The sequence below is a fragment of the Bufo gargarizans genome, chromosome 4 (assembly GCF_014858855.1).
Source record: "Bufo gargarizans isolate SCDJY-AF-19 chromosome 4, ASM1485885v1, whole genome shotgun sequence".
In the NCBI taxonomy this organism is placed as follows: Eukaryota; Metazoa; Chordata; class Amphibia; order Anura; family Bufonidae; genus Bufo; species Bufo gargarizans.
In genome coordinates this window covers 411,994,811-412,014,932 of record NC_058083.1, presented here as the reverse complement: position 1 = coordinate 412,014,932, position 20,122 = coordinate 411,994,811, and the positions used below count along the sequence as shown (strand labels likewise).

General features: G+C 49.2%; 1 protein-coding gene across 1 annotated transcript in view; it reads left to right on the top strand.

Annotated features, from left to right (window-relative positions):
- The first annotated feature begins 7,249 nt into the window (after positions 1–7,249).
- MTRF1L (mitochondrial translation release factor 1 like) overlaps positions 7,250–20,122 on the top strand; it is a 34,368-nt gene continuing 21,495 nt past the window's right edge. Inside the window, exons 1-4 of the mRNA XM_044290866.1 lie at positions 7,250–7,650; positions 10,747–10,826; positions 16,462–16,645; positions 16,737–16,900. Of these exons, the coding sequence (XP_044146801.1) occupies positions 7,296–7,650; positions 10,747–10,826; positions 16,462–16,645; positions 16,737–16,900 (783 nt within the window). The 5' untranslated portion in view covers positions 7,250–7,295. The remainder of the gene's footprint in view (positions 7,651–10,746; positions 10,827–16,461; positions 16,646–16,736; positions 16,901–20,122) is intronic.

The following is a 20,122-nucleotide window of genomic DNA, read 5'->3' as shown; positions in this document are numbered from 1 at the left end:
ATACGTGTTTGGAAGGGACCTGGAAAAGGCTGACATCACTGCCTCCCATGTGACTACAGTCAAGCCTTCTAGAAACCTATTATCCATCACCACCCAAAGGACTCATCCATCTGGTAAACTGAATTTCTGCTTAACCCTGTTGTACTACGCCATCTGTATTTACCACTCAGACCACTGTATATATTTTCTGTGTATATTGTATTATGTCTAGTAAGCCCTTAAGGCAATTAAATATATAATTTCATCTTGTGCTGTTCTGGTATCTCAATCGCGAATCCCCATGTCCGTGTTTCAGCCTATTTATATGCTACCCTGTATAATCCAGTTAGTGGACCGGGCTTATATCAAACGAGAATCTGGTGGAAGTCTTCCCGGGCTGAGGAAGCGCTGTCACTGGAGCAGTGAAAAGGCTCCCTCAGCTTGTTGCCTCTCTGTGCCCGTGTGGACAGGAGGAGTCTGTGAACACTCTACCAAGCTGACCTTACATGCTCCTCAGGGACGGCATAACGTCACGCCTTGGTAACCAGCGACTATACCGTAACTCGCTGGCTCTACATATTTGACATCCGACGTCAGTTGGGGTACGGTATTCGTCACAACACCATAAAACGCCATAAAAAATTGTCAGCACACAATTTTTGCAAAAAAAAAATTTTTAAGCAATAAATGGAAAAAAAAAACACGTCCAAAAAAAAAGCTAGGCAATAGGGCAAAAAAGCTAGAATCAATGGTGCAGCAATTAGAAAATTCCATTCACCCCAAAAATTAACCTCAAGGGTGAAATACTGCCACTCAAAAAAAAAAAGAAGGCAAAAATGCCACAAAAAATACATCAAAAACACCCACAAAACCTATGTTTGACACCAGCCTTGGGCAGTGGGAAAACCAACGATTGGTAACTGGGGCCATGAAACAGCCTGACAAGTTGCACCGACTTTATTATGACACGTGTCTTTTTGATAAATTTAGTGCAATTTGCCATTGTAAGGGATCGCTCTCTCTCAGGGGTCACAGACTTCTTCGTAGACAACAGGATTTAATGTCCAAACTGGTGCTTTATTTTGGCACTTCAGCACCCGCACAAACATAAGCATCAAAAATAAACACCTGTCCATCTGGTTTCTAACTAATACACAGTACGTTCCGTGACTCACTTCTAAGCACAGCTTGTATTCAGCATTTCAGGCTCAAGCATTGGCAGATTCGCTCACCGAACACAAGCCCAGATAGGGAAGAGATCCCGCTACAGGTAGCTTTGTGGCCCCTCAGCCCTCCTGGCTGAGACCACCCAGAGACTCTGTAGGCCTCTGTTTCCAAGTTTTTTCTCCTCAGACTTACAGAGGGTTGGTTTTATCCCTCTTTGATTACAGCAGGCTTCACCTGAAATCACCTCAAGTAAAAGACAACACCCATACTGGAAGGGTGAGGACTGGCAGATCCCACTACCAAACCTATCCACCAGTCCAAATGAAATCCAGCCCAGAACAAAATGTAAACAAAACTCTCTCAGCAAACAACGCTTTGCTGAAACCCCTGCAGCTTTCTGGATTTTATTTATCTCACCCAGCTGAGGTATCTGGGTGGGATATACATGGCTTCCAGCACTTATACTGTCGCCATCACCACACCATTTTGACGTATTAATACACTGACACACATTTCAACACCATTGATAAGTCCCCCCATTATCCTTATCCAAGGATGTGTGCACATTTGCATTAATTATGCAGTTAAATGTCATCTCTGCTCCATCCAATTTTACTGTTAAAAAATAAATAACGTACCCAGATGGAAATGTCAGAATCCTTGGAAAATCTCGGCATGCAGTTATGTCTCAGATATGTAAATGATTACAGGTGTGGTCTGATTAGACACTGGGTCTTGCCACAAGAGCACATAAAAGTACTTGCAAACTTCCCTATTAAAAAGCTCTCAGAGGCTTCTTTTGGGTAGTGTACCTTTTGGCAAGAGATTGACTACTAGACATGCCTCTATGATGTTCTCAATAACATTTTGCCCAGTTGACAGACTGAGAGGGTGTGGATTGTTGGACTGAAAGAAACAGGATAGTAATTTCAATTAATTGCCCACCATTTAAGCAGGTCTGGCCTAGCTGTTGGGGGCAGTGGTTACGTGAGGGAATAAATACACAACAGGCTCTGGATGTCTCAGACAAACCATCTGTAGAGAGGATTGTTTGATCCACCAACAAGCATGAGGAGCTCCCACAGTTTCGTTGTCCTCCATCCAGACATAGGTGACACCTACATTACTCTGAGTAGACTATTTACCGGTGCTTAGAAGGAAATCTGGTGTCACGGTGCCCATAACGTGTCTTGCCATTGACAGCCAGCCATTGTCGCCTTCATTTGCAGTGGTGTTATGAACGAGAAACCTGGACTGCTACAGACTAGAACCGTATTGTCTGTAGTGATGAATCCAGGTTTTGTTTGGAATTCCATGATGGTCAGGTTTGGTGGTGATGGCTTCAATCCTGCCTTTGCTGTTGAGCGGCACACTGCCCCAACTGCTGGTGTGCTGATCTAGGGAGCCACTGCATACAACATTCAGTCACACTTCAGTTAAGGGCCCTTTACAAAGGAATTGAACAGATCATCGCTAATGAGCGTTCATAGTAACAATCGTTAGCAGTGATCTGGCGATGTAAATGCACTGCCGATTACCTGATGAAAGAGCGAAATGCTTGTTCATCAGGTAATTAGATCATTAGTGCAGCACAAAAATCCTTGTTTCCCGGTGGCAGATTGTGTAAACAAGATCTGCCGCCGGGAAACAATGAGTCTGTATGGGGACGAGCATTGGCATTAACAATCGCTCCTCCCCATACTCTGGAGGAGATCTCTGCATGTAAATGCACCAGTCTCCTCCGCTAGCGATCAGCAGAATGTTGGGAAGGAATGCTTTCTTCCAGACAGTCTGCTTGTATATTGTCCTGTGTAAAGGGACCTAAATTTGGTCAGTTATTGTGAGCCAAACACACAGAATAGGTGTGTGAGTAATACCACACCTCGTGCCCGCTTGATGGCAACTACGTCGAGCTCACGAGATTAGGTATGATCACGGGTTAACAAGGCGTGATGTTACACCCTCACGGAGGAGCGGGTAAGGTCAGCTTGGTACAGTTTACACCGACTCCTCCTGTCCACACGGGCACAGACGCAACTAGCTGAGGGAGCCTGGTCACTGCCCCAGTGAAACATCGCTTCCTCAGCACGGGAAATCTGCCACAGCTTCTTGTTTGATATAAGCCCGGTCCGCTGACGGGATTATATAGGGTGAGAAACCAACCCTCAGTAGGCCGAAACATGGACGTGGGGATTCGTGATTGAGATACAAGATAGCACAAGATTAAATAATATATTTAATTTCCTTAAGGGCACACTAGATAACACACTATACACAAAGAATATATACAGTGGTCTGAGGTTATGAATACAGGTAGTATGGTACAAACAGGATTACAGAGTACAAGTCAGTTAGCGGGTAGATGAATGTTCCTTTGGGTTATGATTGTGGAATAGTCCTTGGCTGCGGTCACATGGGGGAAGTGATGTTAGCAGTTTCCAGGTCTCTCCAAAAACATGGCACGATGTGACCCCCTTTCAGAGAAAGATGCGCCCGCTTTCTGGAACAAGCCTTTTAGGGTTCATTCACACGTCCGTTTTTTCTTTCCTGATCTGTTCCGTTTTTTGCGGAACAGATCAGGACCAGATCTGGACCCATTAATTTTCAATGGGTCCTGGAAAAAATCGGACAGCACAATGTGTGCTGTCCGTTTCCGTTGTTCCGTTCCGCATGTCCGTTTAAATATAAAACATGTCCTATTCTTTTCCGCAAAATTCGGATCCTGGTACAATACAAAGTCAATAGATCCGCAAAAAACGGAAGACATTCGGATGTCAGTTTTTTGCGGAATCCGTTCCTGGAAACCACATAGCAAATTTTTTTTTTTTCAATTTTTTTTCAAAGAAATCCAAACAACTTTATTTGATTATTGAATGTATACATGTTTCCGTTTTTTGCGGATCCGCAAAAAACGGATGACATACGGATGACATACGGAAACATTTTCAGGAACAACGGATCTGCAAAAAACGGACCGAAATTCGGATTATAGAAAAATACTGACGTGTGAATGTAGCCTTAACCTGTAGACGGCCCCTCACCTCCCGGCCTCTGTGAGGGGTCCACTACCCCTGTTCTGGGGCTGGGAGCAAATGAGCCACAAAACCGATTAGGGCTCATAGCTCCAGACCAGAATGTCGCAGGCAGGTGGTTCTGGGACCAATGGATCTGAAAGGGATTTTCATAATCTTACTTTTGATACATCACAGATTAGACATATATTATACAAGCCTCATCTCTTATGGAAATACAGTACCTTGCATTAACATATCTTACACCCTCTGCCAGTCCTGGACACAATAGCAGCCTTCCTGACCAAAAGGCTATTTAACATCTCACCTCACATACATTGACAGGAACCTGTGATTTCCTATTTGACTTGTTAGCATGGAGAGAAAAACCTGTTCAATGTAAAATAACCCTTTCATGTATTGTATATAGCAGATGTCAGCATTGTTTAGCAAAGTTTCAACTGTATATTGATAAACACATGGTTCCCAATGCCTGCTGAGTTCTAGGAGGATTGGTGCAATTGGATCTGGAAGGACACAATGTTCCCACCCCCAAGAAACACTATAACTATGTGCTGGAAAATAAAGATTTCAGATATTGACAACCTATGTTGAGTCAGGGCTGTCTTATCTCTCTGATCAGAAGCAAAGGGGATATTCGTTGCACAGGGAAATATTCACGGGTGTGGAGGTCTGAAGCCTCATTATATAACCATCATAACCTGCCTGAGAAAAATAGCTAACAGGATCCGACTGGGTTCTGGCTACCAGTAGAGTCCAAGAATGGTACCGTTATTTGGTTTCTGTGGGGAGATGTATATCTCCTCTCCCTAGCACCTGACCCCCCAACCTATGGACGGGCGATTCATAATTCCTTATGAACTGCCGATTCCATGATGTCTGTGGGGAAATGATAGATCTGAGCAAGGGCTGAGACCCCTATAGAGATGTTTTCCTGTAGGATTAGCTGGCCTCCGTACTGGCTGGTTAAGGTGTGAATTTGTACGCATGTGGCCTCCTTGAAGCCAGAAGCCCTGTGGAGTTCTCTACCTCTGCTATCTTTCAGCTGATGGCTGGTGTGGCAACATGGCTGACAGTAAATATGAATCCATATTCCTCACAAGGTGTAAATGAAATCATTATACCTGATCTCTGTGTAGGCTTCACTACTGGTTTTGGCTCATAATAACTCATGTAAATAACTGACCAAGTAACTGAAGTGTGAACTCAGCCTTAGTAGTGATATGAGGGACACTAACAGCCCAGCGATATGTGCAGGACATCCTGCGGCCACATGTGTTGCCTCTCATTGCAGGGCTTACAACTGGCAATTGTCAGCAGGATAATGCTCATCTACACGCAGCAAGGGTTTTCCAGGAAAATCTCCACCAGATCGCAACACTTCCTTTGCTGCCCGGTCACCAGATTTATCGCCAATCAAGCATTTACGTGACCAGCTGCGACTCCAGCTTCAGCAAACCACGAGTGTGCAGGATTCACAGGACCAGCTACAACATCTGTGGGTAATCGTGCCTCAGGACACCACACGAAACCTGTAGGTCTCCATGTCCAACTGTGTCTCATCTTGTCACCAGGGTAGAGACGGCCCAGTACCCAGTAGGGTACTAGAGGCATCTTTTAATCATAGAGTAAAAGTCACCAAGAGAAAAATATATCCTCTTGGTGGCATAATCGGAGATGCTTATGACACCTCCTATATTATCTGTTTTCATCTGGTAACTTCTTTGGTTCTTTGCGTAATAAAAGTTATGTTTTAAAATGATTAATACGGTGGGATCCTTCATACAAACGACCAGACAATTGATCACCTACATTTTGGACGATTATTATATCACGTTATAGACAACTTAAAGGGGTTATCCGAGACTATAAAAAGCTCCCCCATATGCCCCGGGCCCCTAACATTGAATATACTTATCTGGCACCGCCGCTGCTTCGGATAAAAACATCCGGTGTTGGGGATGACCGGCCACTGCAGTTGGGGACGGGCCTCCCTAGCGTCAACTGCAATGCTAAGGAGGCTCGTCCCTGTCCCTGCCTACCATTGGCTGCTCCAGCCCTACACCGGGTTTGTGTCCAGCTGATTCCCGGCATTCTCTGCAGGATCGGTTGGCCGGGTCTCTGTGGCGCAGAAGTGAAAGTAGCCTAAGAAGGTCATGTGACTGCTATGGTTAGTTTTCCCAGTTAAAATAATGGGCTGTTGACATGTGGCCACAGAGTATAGAAATATATTTGCAATAGGGGAAAAATTGAGAGTTATACCACAGAAAAAAATACCCCTAAAATTTAACTTTTACTAAATACGTTTAAGAATAGAACAAAACCCCCAAATCAATTGTACATAGATAATATTAAATCATTTACTCGTGCCCGCACTGAGATATATAATCATATGGAGCACGTGTATAACCACAGATCAGCAGGACACCAGCAGATAAGATACTCGTAACAATGCAGAGCAACGCCGTTAGTTGTGATCCGTAACTCACGGTTACCATTCCCTTAAGCCCCGCTGGTCTTCAGGGGTAACAGCCCATAAGAGGGGATGGGGAAGATCTTCTATCCCTAGGGTGACCCTACCGCTCTCCCTCCCAGTCCCTAAAAGCGGAGCACCCGTCCCGAGAGGGGCGACCCCACTTATTGGTGGCTAAACCCTGAAGCACCCTGGTTGTCCCTGCTGAAATCTTCACTTCCCAACGCGTTTCCCCAGGCAAGCAGCAAAGGAAGATGAACCTAAACTGCTCAGACATATAGAATAAGCACATTATACATGTGGGCACCTAGATAAAAAGAGCGCGGTGTTGACATGTGGTCATATTTAAGAACAAAATGATTGGCTTGTAGGCAAAGGTGCATAGAAAACCATAAAGCTGGCGAATACTTTGTAAAACGTTCCTACTAGAAATGTATTCATCTGGTTTTAAGGACTTGTGTCTAGTTTTCTACAGACAGTAAATATTACTTCTCTAACGCTTTCGCTTTATTACAGCAGCCGTGTTGCATCACCCAAAGATCGCCGCACGGTGGCGCCAGTGTATGCCAACCGCTGCCAGTTGCCAACCACAAGATGACCTCCGTCATTGACGTGCGGGTTAGAGGTGAAAGTGCGTGTAAGCCATGCTGCTCGGCGCCGCCCGGTGTGTTCTGTGCGGAGTTCGCACCTTACCCAGAAACGTTTGGGGGAACGTCCCTAATGTAATAATTAGGTGGTCCGTCCTGCGGCAGGGGATACTGGGAAGCCGGGCGGTATCGGATAATGTCCGCTCTCCACTCCTAGAAGAGCTGATAAGGAGCGATGCTTGGAGCGGTTATCTCAGGCGGCTGGAGGAATGGGGGGCAGCGGGAGGAGGGGGCGACGTGGTGGTGCCGGGCTCAGAGGGGAGTCATGTGCCGGAGCTGAAGCGGGTGCTGCCTGTCCTGCGGGAACTGCGGAGCAAGGAGAGGGAAGTGCAGGAGCTCCAGCAGCTGGCAGGTGGGTCCTCAGCCTGGATGATGGGAACAGCCCTCCCCGGCAATGTGACCCTGCCACAGGCCCCCACCTTACTGACCTGGCCGGACAGCGCCCCCGTAACATTACCCTGCCAGAGGCCCCCACCTTACTGTGACCTGGCCGGACAGCGCCCCCGTAACATTACCCTGCCAGAGGCCCCCCCACCTGGATGATGGGAACAGCCCTCCCCGGCAACGTGACCCTGCCACAGGCCCCCACCTTACTGTGACCTGGCCGGACAAAGCCCCGTATCATTACCCTGCCAGAGGCCCCCCCTCCTTACTGTGACAGGGCCAGACAGCGCCCCGTAACATTACCCTGCCAGAGGCCCCCACCTTACTGTGACAGGACCAGACAGCGCCCCGTAACATTACTCTGCTAGAGACCCCCACCTTACTGTGACAGGACCAGACAGCGCCCCCGTAACATTACCCTGCCAGATGCCCCCCCACCTGGATGATAGGAACAGCCCTCCCCGGCAACGTGACCTGGCCAGAGGCCCCCACCTTACTGTGACCTGACCGGACAGCGCCCCTTAACATTACCCTGCCAGAGACCCCCACCTTACTGTGACAGGACCAGACAGCGCCCCCGTAACATTACCCTGCCAGAGGCCCCCCCACCTGGATGATAGGAACAGCCCTCCCCGGCAACGCGACCCTGCCAGAGGCCCCCACCTTACTGTGACCTGGCCGGACAGCGCCTGTAACATTACCCTGCCAGGGCCCCCCCCCCCCACCCCTCCTTACTGTAACAGGGCCAGACAGCGCCCGTAACATTACCTGGCCAGAGGCCCCCACCTTACTGTGACCTGGCCAGACAGCGCCCCTTAACATTACCCGGCCAGAACCCCCCACTTACTGTGACCTGGCCAGACAGCGCCCCGTAACATTACCCTGCCAGAACCCCCCACTTACTGTGACCTGGGCAGACAGCGCCCGGTAACATTACCCTGCCAGAACCTCCCACCTTACTGTGACCTGGCCAGACAGCGCCCCGTAACATTACCCTGCCAGAAGCCCCCCCACCTGGATGATGGGAACAGCCCTCCCCAGGCAACGTGACCCTGCCAGACTAATCCCCCCTAGTGACTGACCCTGCCAGGGCCCCCCCTCCTTACTGTGACAGGGCCAGACAGCGCCCCCGTAACATTATGCTGCCAGAGGCCCCCCCACCTGGATGATAGGAACAGCCCTCCCCGGCAACGTGACCCTGCCAGAGGCCCCCCACTTACTGTGACCTGGCCAGACAGCGCCCCGTAACATTACCCTGCCAGAGGCCCCCCCACCTGGATGATAGGAACAGCCCTCCCAGGCAACGTGACCCTGCCAGACTAATTCCCCCCTAGTGACTAACCCTGCCAGAACCCCCCACCTTACTGTGACCTGGCCAGACAGCGCCCATAACATTACCCTGCCAGAGGCCCCCCCACCTGGATGATAAGAACAGCCATAACCAGCAACGTGACCTGGCCAGACTAATCCCCCCCTAGTGACTGACCCCGCCAGGCTAATCCCCCCCTAGTGACTGACCCTGCCAGGGCCCCCCTCCTTACTGTGACAGGGCCAGACAGCGCCCCCGTAACATTATCCTGCCAGAGGCCCCCCCCCCACCTGGATGATAGGAACAGCCATCCCCGGTAACGTGACCCGACCAGACTGCCTCCCCCCCCCCCCCCCACGTAACGTGACCCGGCCAGACTGCCTCCCCCCCCCACGTAACGTGACCCGGCCAGACTGCCTCCCCCCCACGTAACGTGACCCGGCCAGACTGCCTCCCCCCCACGTAACGTGACCCGGCCAGACTGCCTCCCCCCCACGTAACGTGACCCGGCCAGACTGCCTCCCCCCCCACGTAACGTGACCCGGCCAGACTGCCTCCCCCCCACGTGATGTGACCCGGCCAGACTGCCTCCCCCCCACGTGATGTGACCCGGCCAGACTGCCTCCCCCCCCCCCCACGTGACGTGACCCGGCCAGACTGCCTCCCCCCCCACGTGACCCGGCCAGACTGCCTCCCCCCCCCCACGTGACCCGGCCAGACTGCCCCCCCCCCCATGTGACGTGACCCGGCCAGACTGCCTCCCCCCCACGTGACCCGGCCAGACTGCCTCCCCCCCCCCACGTGACGTGACCCGGCCAGACTGCCTCCCCCCCCCCCCCACATGACGTGACCCGGCCAGACTGCCTCCCCCCCCCCCCACGTGACCCGGCCAGACTGCCTCCCTTACCCCACGTGACATGACCCGGCCAGACTGCCTCCCCCCCACGTAACGTGACCCGGCCAGACTGACTCCTCCCCCCCCCCAACGTAACGTGACCCTGCCAGACTGAATCCTCCACCCCCCACGTAACGTGACCTGGCCAGACTGCCTCCCCCCATATACGTGCCCCCCCTCGTAACGTGACCCAGCCAGACTGCCTCCCCCATATACCATATACATGACCCGGCCAGACTTCTCTCCCCCCCCCCCCCCGCGTAACGCGACTCAGCCAGAATGCCTCCCCCCCGTGACATGACCTGGCCAGACTGCCTCCCCCCCATATACGTGCCACCCCCCTGTAACGTGACCTGGCCAGACTGCCTCCCCCCCTCCCGTGTAACGTGACTCAGAGCTAGACTGCCCCCCCCCCCCCCCGTCACGTGACCCGGCCAGACTGAATCCTCCACCCCCCACGTAACGTGACCTGGCCAGACTGCCTCCCCCCCCCCTGTAACGTGATCCGGCCTGACTGCCTCCCCCATATACCATATACATGACTTCTCTCCCCCCCCCTCCCCCCCCCACGTAACGCGACTCCCCCCCCGTGACATGACCTGGCCAGACTGCCTCCCCCCATATACGTGCCACCCCCCTGTAACGTGACTCGGCCAGACTGCCTCCCCCCCCCCTTCCCCACGTAATGTGACCCGGCCAGACTGCCTCCCCCCCCCACCCACACGTAACGTGACCCGGCCAGACTGCCTCCCCCCGCTGTGTGTGAACGCGCCCTGAGGGGCGGAGGCCAGGGCCGGTGCACAGAAGATGGTTATCAAAGATATGATTTCACTCATTGTTCTGCTTTCACTTATTTCCAGAGGAAAATGAAGATCTGCAATCTCTGGCGACAACAGACATGGCTTCCTGTGAGGAGGAGATCATCCACCTGAAATACCAGGTGTAGTAGACGTAGAAACATTTTTTTCTGTGCGATTATCTACATATCAAGTTACCGATCAAGCAGAACCCACCGAGTGCATGTTGATCATGGAAACCAATTGGGTCTCTGCTTTCATTTTCCAAAGTGTCACTGAAAAGTGAGAGCTGGATTGTGATTGGTCGCCACGTCTTCACTTTTCTGTATCACTAGTATCTGTTTACCTCCTGAATATTTGCAGTATATGGTGACTAGTGCGCTTTTTTTATCTAATTTTCGGAATGGGGTAAGAAATTGACCCGTTTGTAATATGCTATTGAACTGTCCCACAGGTCGGTAGGGAATAGAGGACAGTACATTTCTGGCCTATCCACAGGGCAGGTGTGGGCCGCACCTCTGGTTGCTTAACCCTTTCTGTGACACCTATAGACTTTAGTGGAGGTAACATGCACAAGAACAAATTTGGAGCGTTGCCCAGTCAGTTCCCCCATGTTCCAGGTCGCTGAGCTGGGACCTGCACTTCAGAGCTGAACCCGGACATCCCTCCATTTTCACCCCGGCAGCCCCCCTGACTTGAGCATTGGAGCAGTTCATGCACCGATGCTCTCCTTTGCCCTGCGCTAAATCGCGCAGGGCAAAGGCATTTTCAAGAGTCGAGGTGATGTACCGGGCTTTCCATAGGGCTGCCAGGAAGCCCGGTGATGTCAGGGACAGATGGGCGGGCTTTAACGCTGCCCTAGCCAGTAAAACGGCTAGGGCAGCGCTAAAGCACGCCCATCAAAGCCGGTGACGTCACTGGGCTTCCTGGCAGCCCTATGGAAAGCCCGGTACGTCACCGGGACTCTTGAAAATGCCTTTGCCCTGCTTCCACATGGCAGTGTGTTATTGTAAACAAAAGAGCCCGTACCCTGCGCGATCTAGCCAACATCAGGGGTGCTGCCTGGATGAAAATAAGCGTATGTTCGGGTTCAGCTCTGAACCTGGACAACGCCTTTTAAAGGGGTCGTGTCAATTAATCAAATAGCATTTATTATATAGAAAGTTAATACAAGGCACTTACTAATGTATTGTGATTGTCCATATTGTCAACGTTGCTGGCCGGATTAATTTTTCCATCACATTCTACACTGCTCGTTTCTATGGTTATGGCCACCCTGCAGTCCATCAGCCATGGCCGTGCTTGCACATTATAAGGAAAGCACTAACCTATGTGAGCTCCCACAATCCCAGTCACCAGAGAGGACTGCAGGGTGGTCGTAAGCATGGAAACGAGCAGTGTATAATGTGATGGAAAAATTAATCCAGCCAGCAAAGGAAGCAATATGGATAATAATACATTAGTGCCTTGTATTAAAGGGAGTCTGTCACCTAATCGGAGCGTTTTAGAGGGCTCAAATCAGGTTCTAGACTCTTTGACCCTCATTACAATGGTGCCTTTCTTTTCTGTGTCCCTCGTCAAGATCAGGAAAAAGACACTTTTTAAACGTATGGAAATGAGCTTCTGCAAGTGCCCAGACCCTCGGCGATGTGCCCAGAAAAAAACACCCCTTCCAGCCCTCTGGCCTGCCCTTCTTTCCTATTATTACGTCCTCCTCTGCTTCCAGCCGGCAGAAGTCACGAGCGGCACCAGAGGACGGCTGGCCGGCAAGTCTCAGCGCAGCTGTCTTTAGTTGGCCAGCGCATGCGCAATATGAAAAGCTGTTCCTCTGCCCATAATGGGCAGAGCAGTGCGCTGGTGCGGGCCAACTGCGCTGAGACTTGCCATCCTCTGGTGCCGCTCGTGACTTCTGCCGGCTGGAAGCAGAGGAGGAGGTAATAGAAACATAGAATGTGTTGGCAGATAAGAACCATTTGGCCCATCTAGTCTGCCCAATATACTAAATACTATGAATAGCCCCTGGCCCTATCTTATATGAAGGATGGCCTTATGCCTATCCCATGCATGCTTAAAGGGACACTGACAGGCCCAATAACCATAATTAGCTGTACATATCCATGCACAGGTCTTCTAATGTGCATTAAAAACATATAAGTATCCCCCCTGTCCACATTATGAATACAGTTAACTCATGTTTTATAACCTGAACTAATCTCTGTTCTTTCTGCCCAAGGGGCGGGGTTTCAGCTTCTCTTGCGCCCAGCCAGCATCAGCCCAACCGCCGTTTTTGAAGCGCCGCCCAGCTCATCAATATTCACTTAGCTGGGCGGCTTCTGCAGTCCCCGACCTTCCGAGATCCGGCGCATGCCCAATAGAAAGCTATGGGTGCCGGGCGCATGCGCAGAAGCTGAAAGCGAGTCCGATTAGTTTGACATGATCTCCCTGAAGTAAACCCATGCTGTTTTTCATCTTTCAATCCATGGGATTTTAGATGTTCCACAATCCTCTCCTTAAGTATAGTCTCCATTAATTTCCTCACTATTGATGTCAGGCTTACTGGCCTATAGTTGCCAGATTCCTCCCTACTACCTTTCTTGTGAATGGGCACAACAGTAAACAATAATAGGAAAGAAGAGCGGGCCCGAGGGCTGAAAGAGGTGTGTTGGGGCACATCGCCGAGGGTCTGGGCACTTGCAGAAGCTAATTTGCATATGTTTAAAAAGTGTCTTTTTCCTGATCTCGACGAGGGACACAGAAAAGAAAGGCACCATTGTAATGAGGGTCAAAGAGTCTATAACCTGATCTGAGCGCTCTAAAACGCTCCGATTAGGTGACAGACTCCCTTTAACTCTCTCTACATGATACATGTCACTTGCTGAAGTGAAACAACCCTTTGGAGGGTGGCTCATGCACACAACCGTTTTTTGCAGATAGATTTCCTATGCGGCCATACACACGTCCGCCTTTTTTTCAGATTCGTGTGGCTGTTTTGCGGACAAGAATAGCCATTGGAACTGTGGAAAATGAGGATCCGAGGTTTGCGGACCACCAAACGAATGTGGTTGTGTGCAGGAGGCCTAGCACTTTTTTTTTATTTATTTTTTTATCCAGTCAAAATATATATTATGGGAATATTGGGGTATGTCTAGGCCCCTTTCAGACGAGCGAGTGTCACGCTGCAGACTTTCAGTGCAGCACCCTTCCAGCACTGTTGGGGTCGCATTGCATTTTATTGATTTTATAATACTGTGTAACGGTTACAGTTCTGGAATGTATTGGATACGAGTGACCGCATTATGTCAGCGTCATAAATCAATACAATACAATGCTATGCAACCTCGGCAGTGCTGGAAGTTCAGGATGGGTGCTGCGCTGAGAGTCCGCAGCGTCACACCCGCTCGCCTGAAAGGGGCCTTACACAGAGTTTTTTTTGGAAGAGGTTTTGAGGCAGGTTTTTCAGCCAAAGCCATAAGTGGATCCAGCAGGAAGGAGAAGTAGAAGTCCTTCCTTTCCATGTCTAATTCCTTTCAAATCCACTTCTGTTTTTTTTCTGTGCCTGAAAACCTCTAGAAGGTCTGGGTCAACCTACTCAAGAGCTTTGGCACCCAGGATTGTTAGTAAAGTGGGGTATCTATAGGAGGTGCTGAGATGAAGGTCTTTCACTGGGTTGTGGTGCCTTAGGGTGTCCATGGGACAGCAGTTGGAGCCCAGGAGCTTCATGTACTGCCTCTGGACATGGCTTGCTGGTACCTAATGTCTTCTGTTCTCCTTGGCTGGGCAGTCTACAAAGGAAGGTGGCAATGGTTTCATGGTGCCTCTCTCTTTCACTATCCTTGTGATGGGTCCTGTACATGGTGAAATGAAAATTTAGTTTGTTAAATGCATACATTTTTATTTGACATTTTACTATCTATGCAAAAAGAAATAAGTAGTAAAGGTTCTCACACTGGCCATTGTACTTCACAGTAGTTTGAGTTCCTGTTTTGTAGATATATTTCATTTTACGCAAAGAGGTATCTCCCAGAGAAAGAGAACCGTCTCACTAGCGCCACCTTTTGGAAATGGCTCCCTATTTGTCAATGTCTAACTTGTTTACAAGCCTTGGGACACAATGAGGAAAAATAGCCAAGCCAAACACCCACCCACAGCCAGCTGTTTTGAACATTGACTCCTAGAGGGACTCTTCCAGAAGGTGGCACTAGTGAGATGGTTCTCTTTCTCTGGGAGATGCCCCTTTGCATAGTATCTTCCCATGAAACATTGCCATTACATCTCAATACACAGCTGGTCTCAGCAAGGAGAGCCAGTAACTCTCCTAAATGTGATCATTACATAACTCCTCAATTAAAAGGCTGGAGGTGGGATCACATTGTGACCTGATCACTCTCCCTTTAAAATAAAAACATAAAGAGGGTTCCATACTGTATTACATATGCGACCATTCATTCGAGTTGGCACAGTCATGTACGGTTAGCCATGTCCTTCCACCTGAGATGACAACTGATTGCTATGGGTTTCTGAGACAGACCTCTGCTGACCACTAGGCCAACTTAAAGGACATGTGTCGCCTATAGTTTTTGTCTGCCAATTAAAAACAGATATATGTATTCTTTTTTTCTAATAACATTTTTATTTTCTGATTTGTGTATTTTTTTTATCCTATTTTCTATGCAAGATTGTAAAGGTGGCCATCTTGCCTGAGCTGCCTTTAACAGCATTTACAGCAGCCACATGGGCCACAGAGACAATAGACTGAATTGGGTTAATTTCTATGGGAGAGTCTTTAAAGGGGTTGTATGATTTTTGTTTTATTTTTTTATATATTTTTCTTTCTTATTGACCTATACTCAGGATAGGTCATCAATATCAGATTGGTGAGGAGCCATCTCCTGGTAAACACGCTGATTAGCTACTTGAAGAGAAAGCAGCGCTCGTTTCAGAGTTGCCTTCTCTTTATTGTTTACCTGCTCGCCGTCGCAACCGAAGTGGTGAGCGGGTGTAATTACACCTAAGCCATCCCTTTCACTTCAATGGGACAGCTTCTTCCTATTTAAGTGAATACTACAGAACCGCCCCATAGAAGTGAAGACGGCATAGTTGTAATTACACCTGCTTACCACTGCGAACAGGTAAAGAGTGAAGAGATGGCAGAGCTCGTACAAACGTGGCCTTCTCTTCAAAGAGCTGATCGGCCAGGGGGCTGACTCCCAGCATCTGATCCAATGATCAGGGATCTGATATTGATGACCTATCCTGAGGACAGCCCCTTTTAAGAGGTTTTCTGGGATTCTGATATTGATGACCTCAGGACAGGTCATCAATATCACATTGGCCGGGGTCCAACAACCAGGATTCCCACTGATCAGCTGTTTGAGGAGGCCTCAGCATGCACATCAGCCTCCTCACAGGTTACCAAGCACAGCGCCGTTCACTAGATAGTGGCTGTGCTTGGTATTGCAGCTCAGCCGCATTCACTTCAATGAAACAACTGTGCCTAGGCCACGTGACCAATGAACACTACATCACTGGCCTTGGAAGAGGCCACGGTGCTCACCACAGCCACGCAGCCTCTTCAAACAGCTGATTGACGGTGGTGCTGGGAGTCAGACCCCCACCAATCAGATACTGATGACCTACCCGCTGACTATTTACCACATCTTTTGTCGCTCACTATAGTCTGCCAGTTTACTATAACGCCACATGTAAACATGTGTTCTTACACCATCACTCGCATTATATGGTATATATCACATTTTCTTAATGATTTGCATTGTACAGGTGGCTTGTCTGTTAATTTCCAAAGACGAAGCTGACGACTGTAATCTTATATTAGAGGTGACCGCTGGTGTCGGAGGACAAGAGGCCATGCTCTTCACTGCTGAAATATTTGATATGTATCAGCGCTATGCCGCCTATAAAAACTGGAGCTTTGACATACTGGAATATTTTCACAGTGACTTAGGTGAATAATGCAGCAAAATATTTTTATCGCCACCTAGTGGATGTATTGTCCTGTACCTTGGTCATGCCTATCAATATTGTCTGTATTTCAGGAGGAGTGCGGCATGCAACAGCAAGTATGGGTGGTTTTGATGCTTATAAACACTTGAAATATGAAGGTGGTGTGCACAGAGTTCAGAGAGTCCCCAGGACTGAGAAACAAGGACGGACTCATACAAGTACTATGACTGTAGCTATTCTGCCACAACCAAGTGAGGTGAGGGTTGTGCTTCAAAAATGGAGTTCACAGAAAGTTTAAAATTGGTAATTCACTGTTATCTACCTTTCCTGTTTAAAGAGGACCTAACCCCTCTCCTGACATGCCTGGTGTAATAGCTTCATGCATTTCCCCCTGTAATAACAATTCTGGAGCATCTATTCTTATGGCTCCATGTTGTGCCATTCCTGTATTATTTCTGCTTGACGTTATGAATGAATTTCTAGCAGTCTGCAGTAAGGGTACAGAGGGGTGGTAACAAGTTTGGGAGGGGTCGGGGGTAGGGATCGACCGATATTGATTTTTTAGGGCCGATACCGATACCGATAATTTGTGAACTTTCAGGCCGATAGCCGATAATTTATACCGATATTCTGGGAATTTTCATTTTTGAAAAAAAAAAAAAAATTCCCACAAATCTGCTGAAAATTAATGTTTATTGTTAATGTGTATTTTTATTTTTTTTGTAAATCTTTCTTTTTCATTTATATTTAATATTTTGGTGTTTTTATTTTTATTACTTTTTTTTTTTTTAAACTAACTTTTAGCCCCCTTAGGGACTAGAACCCTTGTCCTATTCACCCTGATAGAGATCTATCAGGGTGAATAGGAGCTCACACTGTCCCTGCTGCTGTGTGCTTTGTGCACACAGCAGCATGGAGCTTACCATGACAGCCAGGGCTTCAATAGCGTCCTGGCTGCCATGGTAACCGATCGGAGCCCCAGCATTACACTGCTGGGGCTCCGATCGGAGGAGCAGGGGAGAGGGAATCCTGTGGGGGGCGCACTGCGACTGGGGTGGGGGGGGCGCACCACTGCTTAATACTGGGGGGAGGGGGGGCGCACTGCGCCACCAATGCTTAATACTGGGGGGGCTTGGGGGGAGGCGCACTGCGCCACCAATGCCTAATATTGGGGGGGGAGGGGGGGCGCACTGCGCCACCAATGTCTGATATCGGGGGGCTTGGGGGGGCGCACTGCGCCACCAATGAAGCTTAATCTCTAATTTATTCATATACAGGAGGCGGGAGCTGCAGAATCACATAGCCGGCTCCCGACCTCTATGAGCTGTAGCTGCGATCCGCGGCACCTGAGGAGTTAACTACCGCAGATCGCAGCTACAGCTCATAGAGGTCGGGAGCCGGCTATGTGATCCTGCAGCTCCCGCCTCCTGTATATGAATTAATGTGAGATTAAGCTTCATTGGTGGCGCAGTGGCCATAGCTCCTCCCCTCCTCTTGTCCCCTGTCCTCCCATTGGCTGGAGCGGCAGCAGCAGCACAGGGGGAGGAGACACTGCTCCTTCTCCCCTGTGCTGCTGCTGAGGGAACACGGAGAGCGCTGTCAGCAGCGCGATCTGTGTTCCCAGGACGTTATCGGAATATCGGCAAAATAAATGCCGATACCGATAACGTTCAAAATCCTGAATATCGGCCGATAATATCGGTAAATCCGATAATCGGTCGATCCCTAGTCGGGGGAGGTCCCTGCACAGTCTGAAAATAGAGGCACTGATTGGATAGAGTGAGTCTGTGCAGGTACACCCCCCCACCTCCCCCCGAACTGGTTACCACCCCTCTGTACCCTTACTGCAGACTGCTGCAGTAAGGGTACAGGTGTTATCTGAAAAATTATAAATATATATATATATATATATATATATATATATATATATATATATATATATACACATACATTAAGGTTGTTAATAGGGGTGCACCGAAATGAAAATTCTGGTCCGAAACCGAAAATTCAGGATGCCCTTGACCGAAAACCGAAACTGCCTTTTTGCCCAAATACTTTTAAAATACTTTTTTTAAGTAAAAAAAAAAGGAAAGTGAATTAAAATATAAACAGATAAATATAAACAGATACATAGATATTATACACACAATGCCACCCAAAGTGGTTATTTTAAAAAAAAATGTCACTCTCCCAAGGGAGGGGGGTAGAATAAGAGTGACAAGGGAGGGGGGGAAATGAGAGTGACAAGGGAGGGAGGGGGGGGGGGGAAGAGAGTGACAAAGGAGGGAGGGGGAGAGTGACAAGGGAGGGAGCCCCCCTCCCTCCCTTGTCACTCTCCCCCTCCCTCCTTTGTCACTCTCTTCCCCCCCCCCCTCCCTTGTCACTCTCATTTCCCCCCCTCCCTTGTCACTCTTATTCTACCCCCCTCCCTTGTCACTCTCATTCTACCCCCCCTCCCTTGTCACTCTCATTCTACCCCCCCCTTGTCACTCTCATTTTACACCCCCCCTCCCCCTCCCTTGTCACCTCTAGTGTAGCCTGTGTAGCGTGGCCGAGCTCTGTTCGGTCCGCGGTACAGGAGCATTTGTTTCTTGTACCCGGCCGGACTGACAGGAAGTGCACACTAAGTGAGCACTTCCTGTCAGTCCGGCCGGGTACAGGAAACAAAAGCTCCTGTACCGCGGAACGAACAGAGCTCGGACACGCTACACTAACAACAGCAGTAGCACAGAGCAGACACAGCAGGCTGCGCAGCACTGAGCCGGAGATTCTTTAGAGCGGCAAGCGTTTAGGAGGCACAGCATGAGGGGCGCCGCCGGCCGGCCGCCCGAACGTATATAACCAACCATATTTTCTGCCAATATGTACCAATATCGGCCGAAATGGATTAGGCCCATTTTTCGGCCGATATTTTCGGCCGCCGGAATTTCGGTGCACCCCTAGTTGTTAATCTATGATAAAAAATGTAATAGATGAAAAAATCCTATTGACTTGTTCCCAGCCGCTCCAGTCTTCCGCCCTGCCTCTACTGTGTCTATGTTCTGGTGTTTATATCTGGCTGCTGCATGGTCACATGCTCCACTGCATCCAATGACAGGCTTCAGCGTTGATGTGCTGCTTGTGGCCACTCTACCGCTGAAGCCAGTTATTGGCTGCAGCAGAGCATGTGACTATGCAGCGCCGGCTTTAAACCCTCTGGGGACCAGAACATGGATGACCGGAGCGGCGGGGAGCAGGTCAAAATGATTATTATTATTATTTTTTTCAGTTGAGGGCATTACTTAAAACATACTTTTTACCATTCACATCCCCACCTATCCCTTGGTTGAACTTGATGGTCTTTTTTTTTTTTTCCAACCGTATTAACTATGTACTAGAAAACCCCTTTAAAGTAAATGTTTGCTTTCAGTCAGTTCTATCTGTAATGTGTTGCTTTTGAATAGGGGGAATCTTGAGAATCAGCAGACAATATATTTCT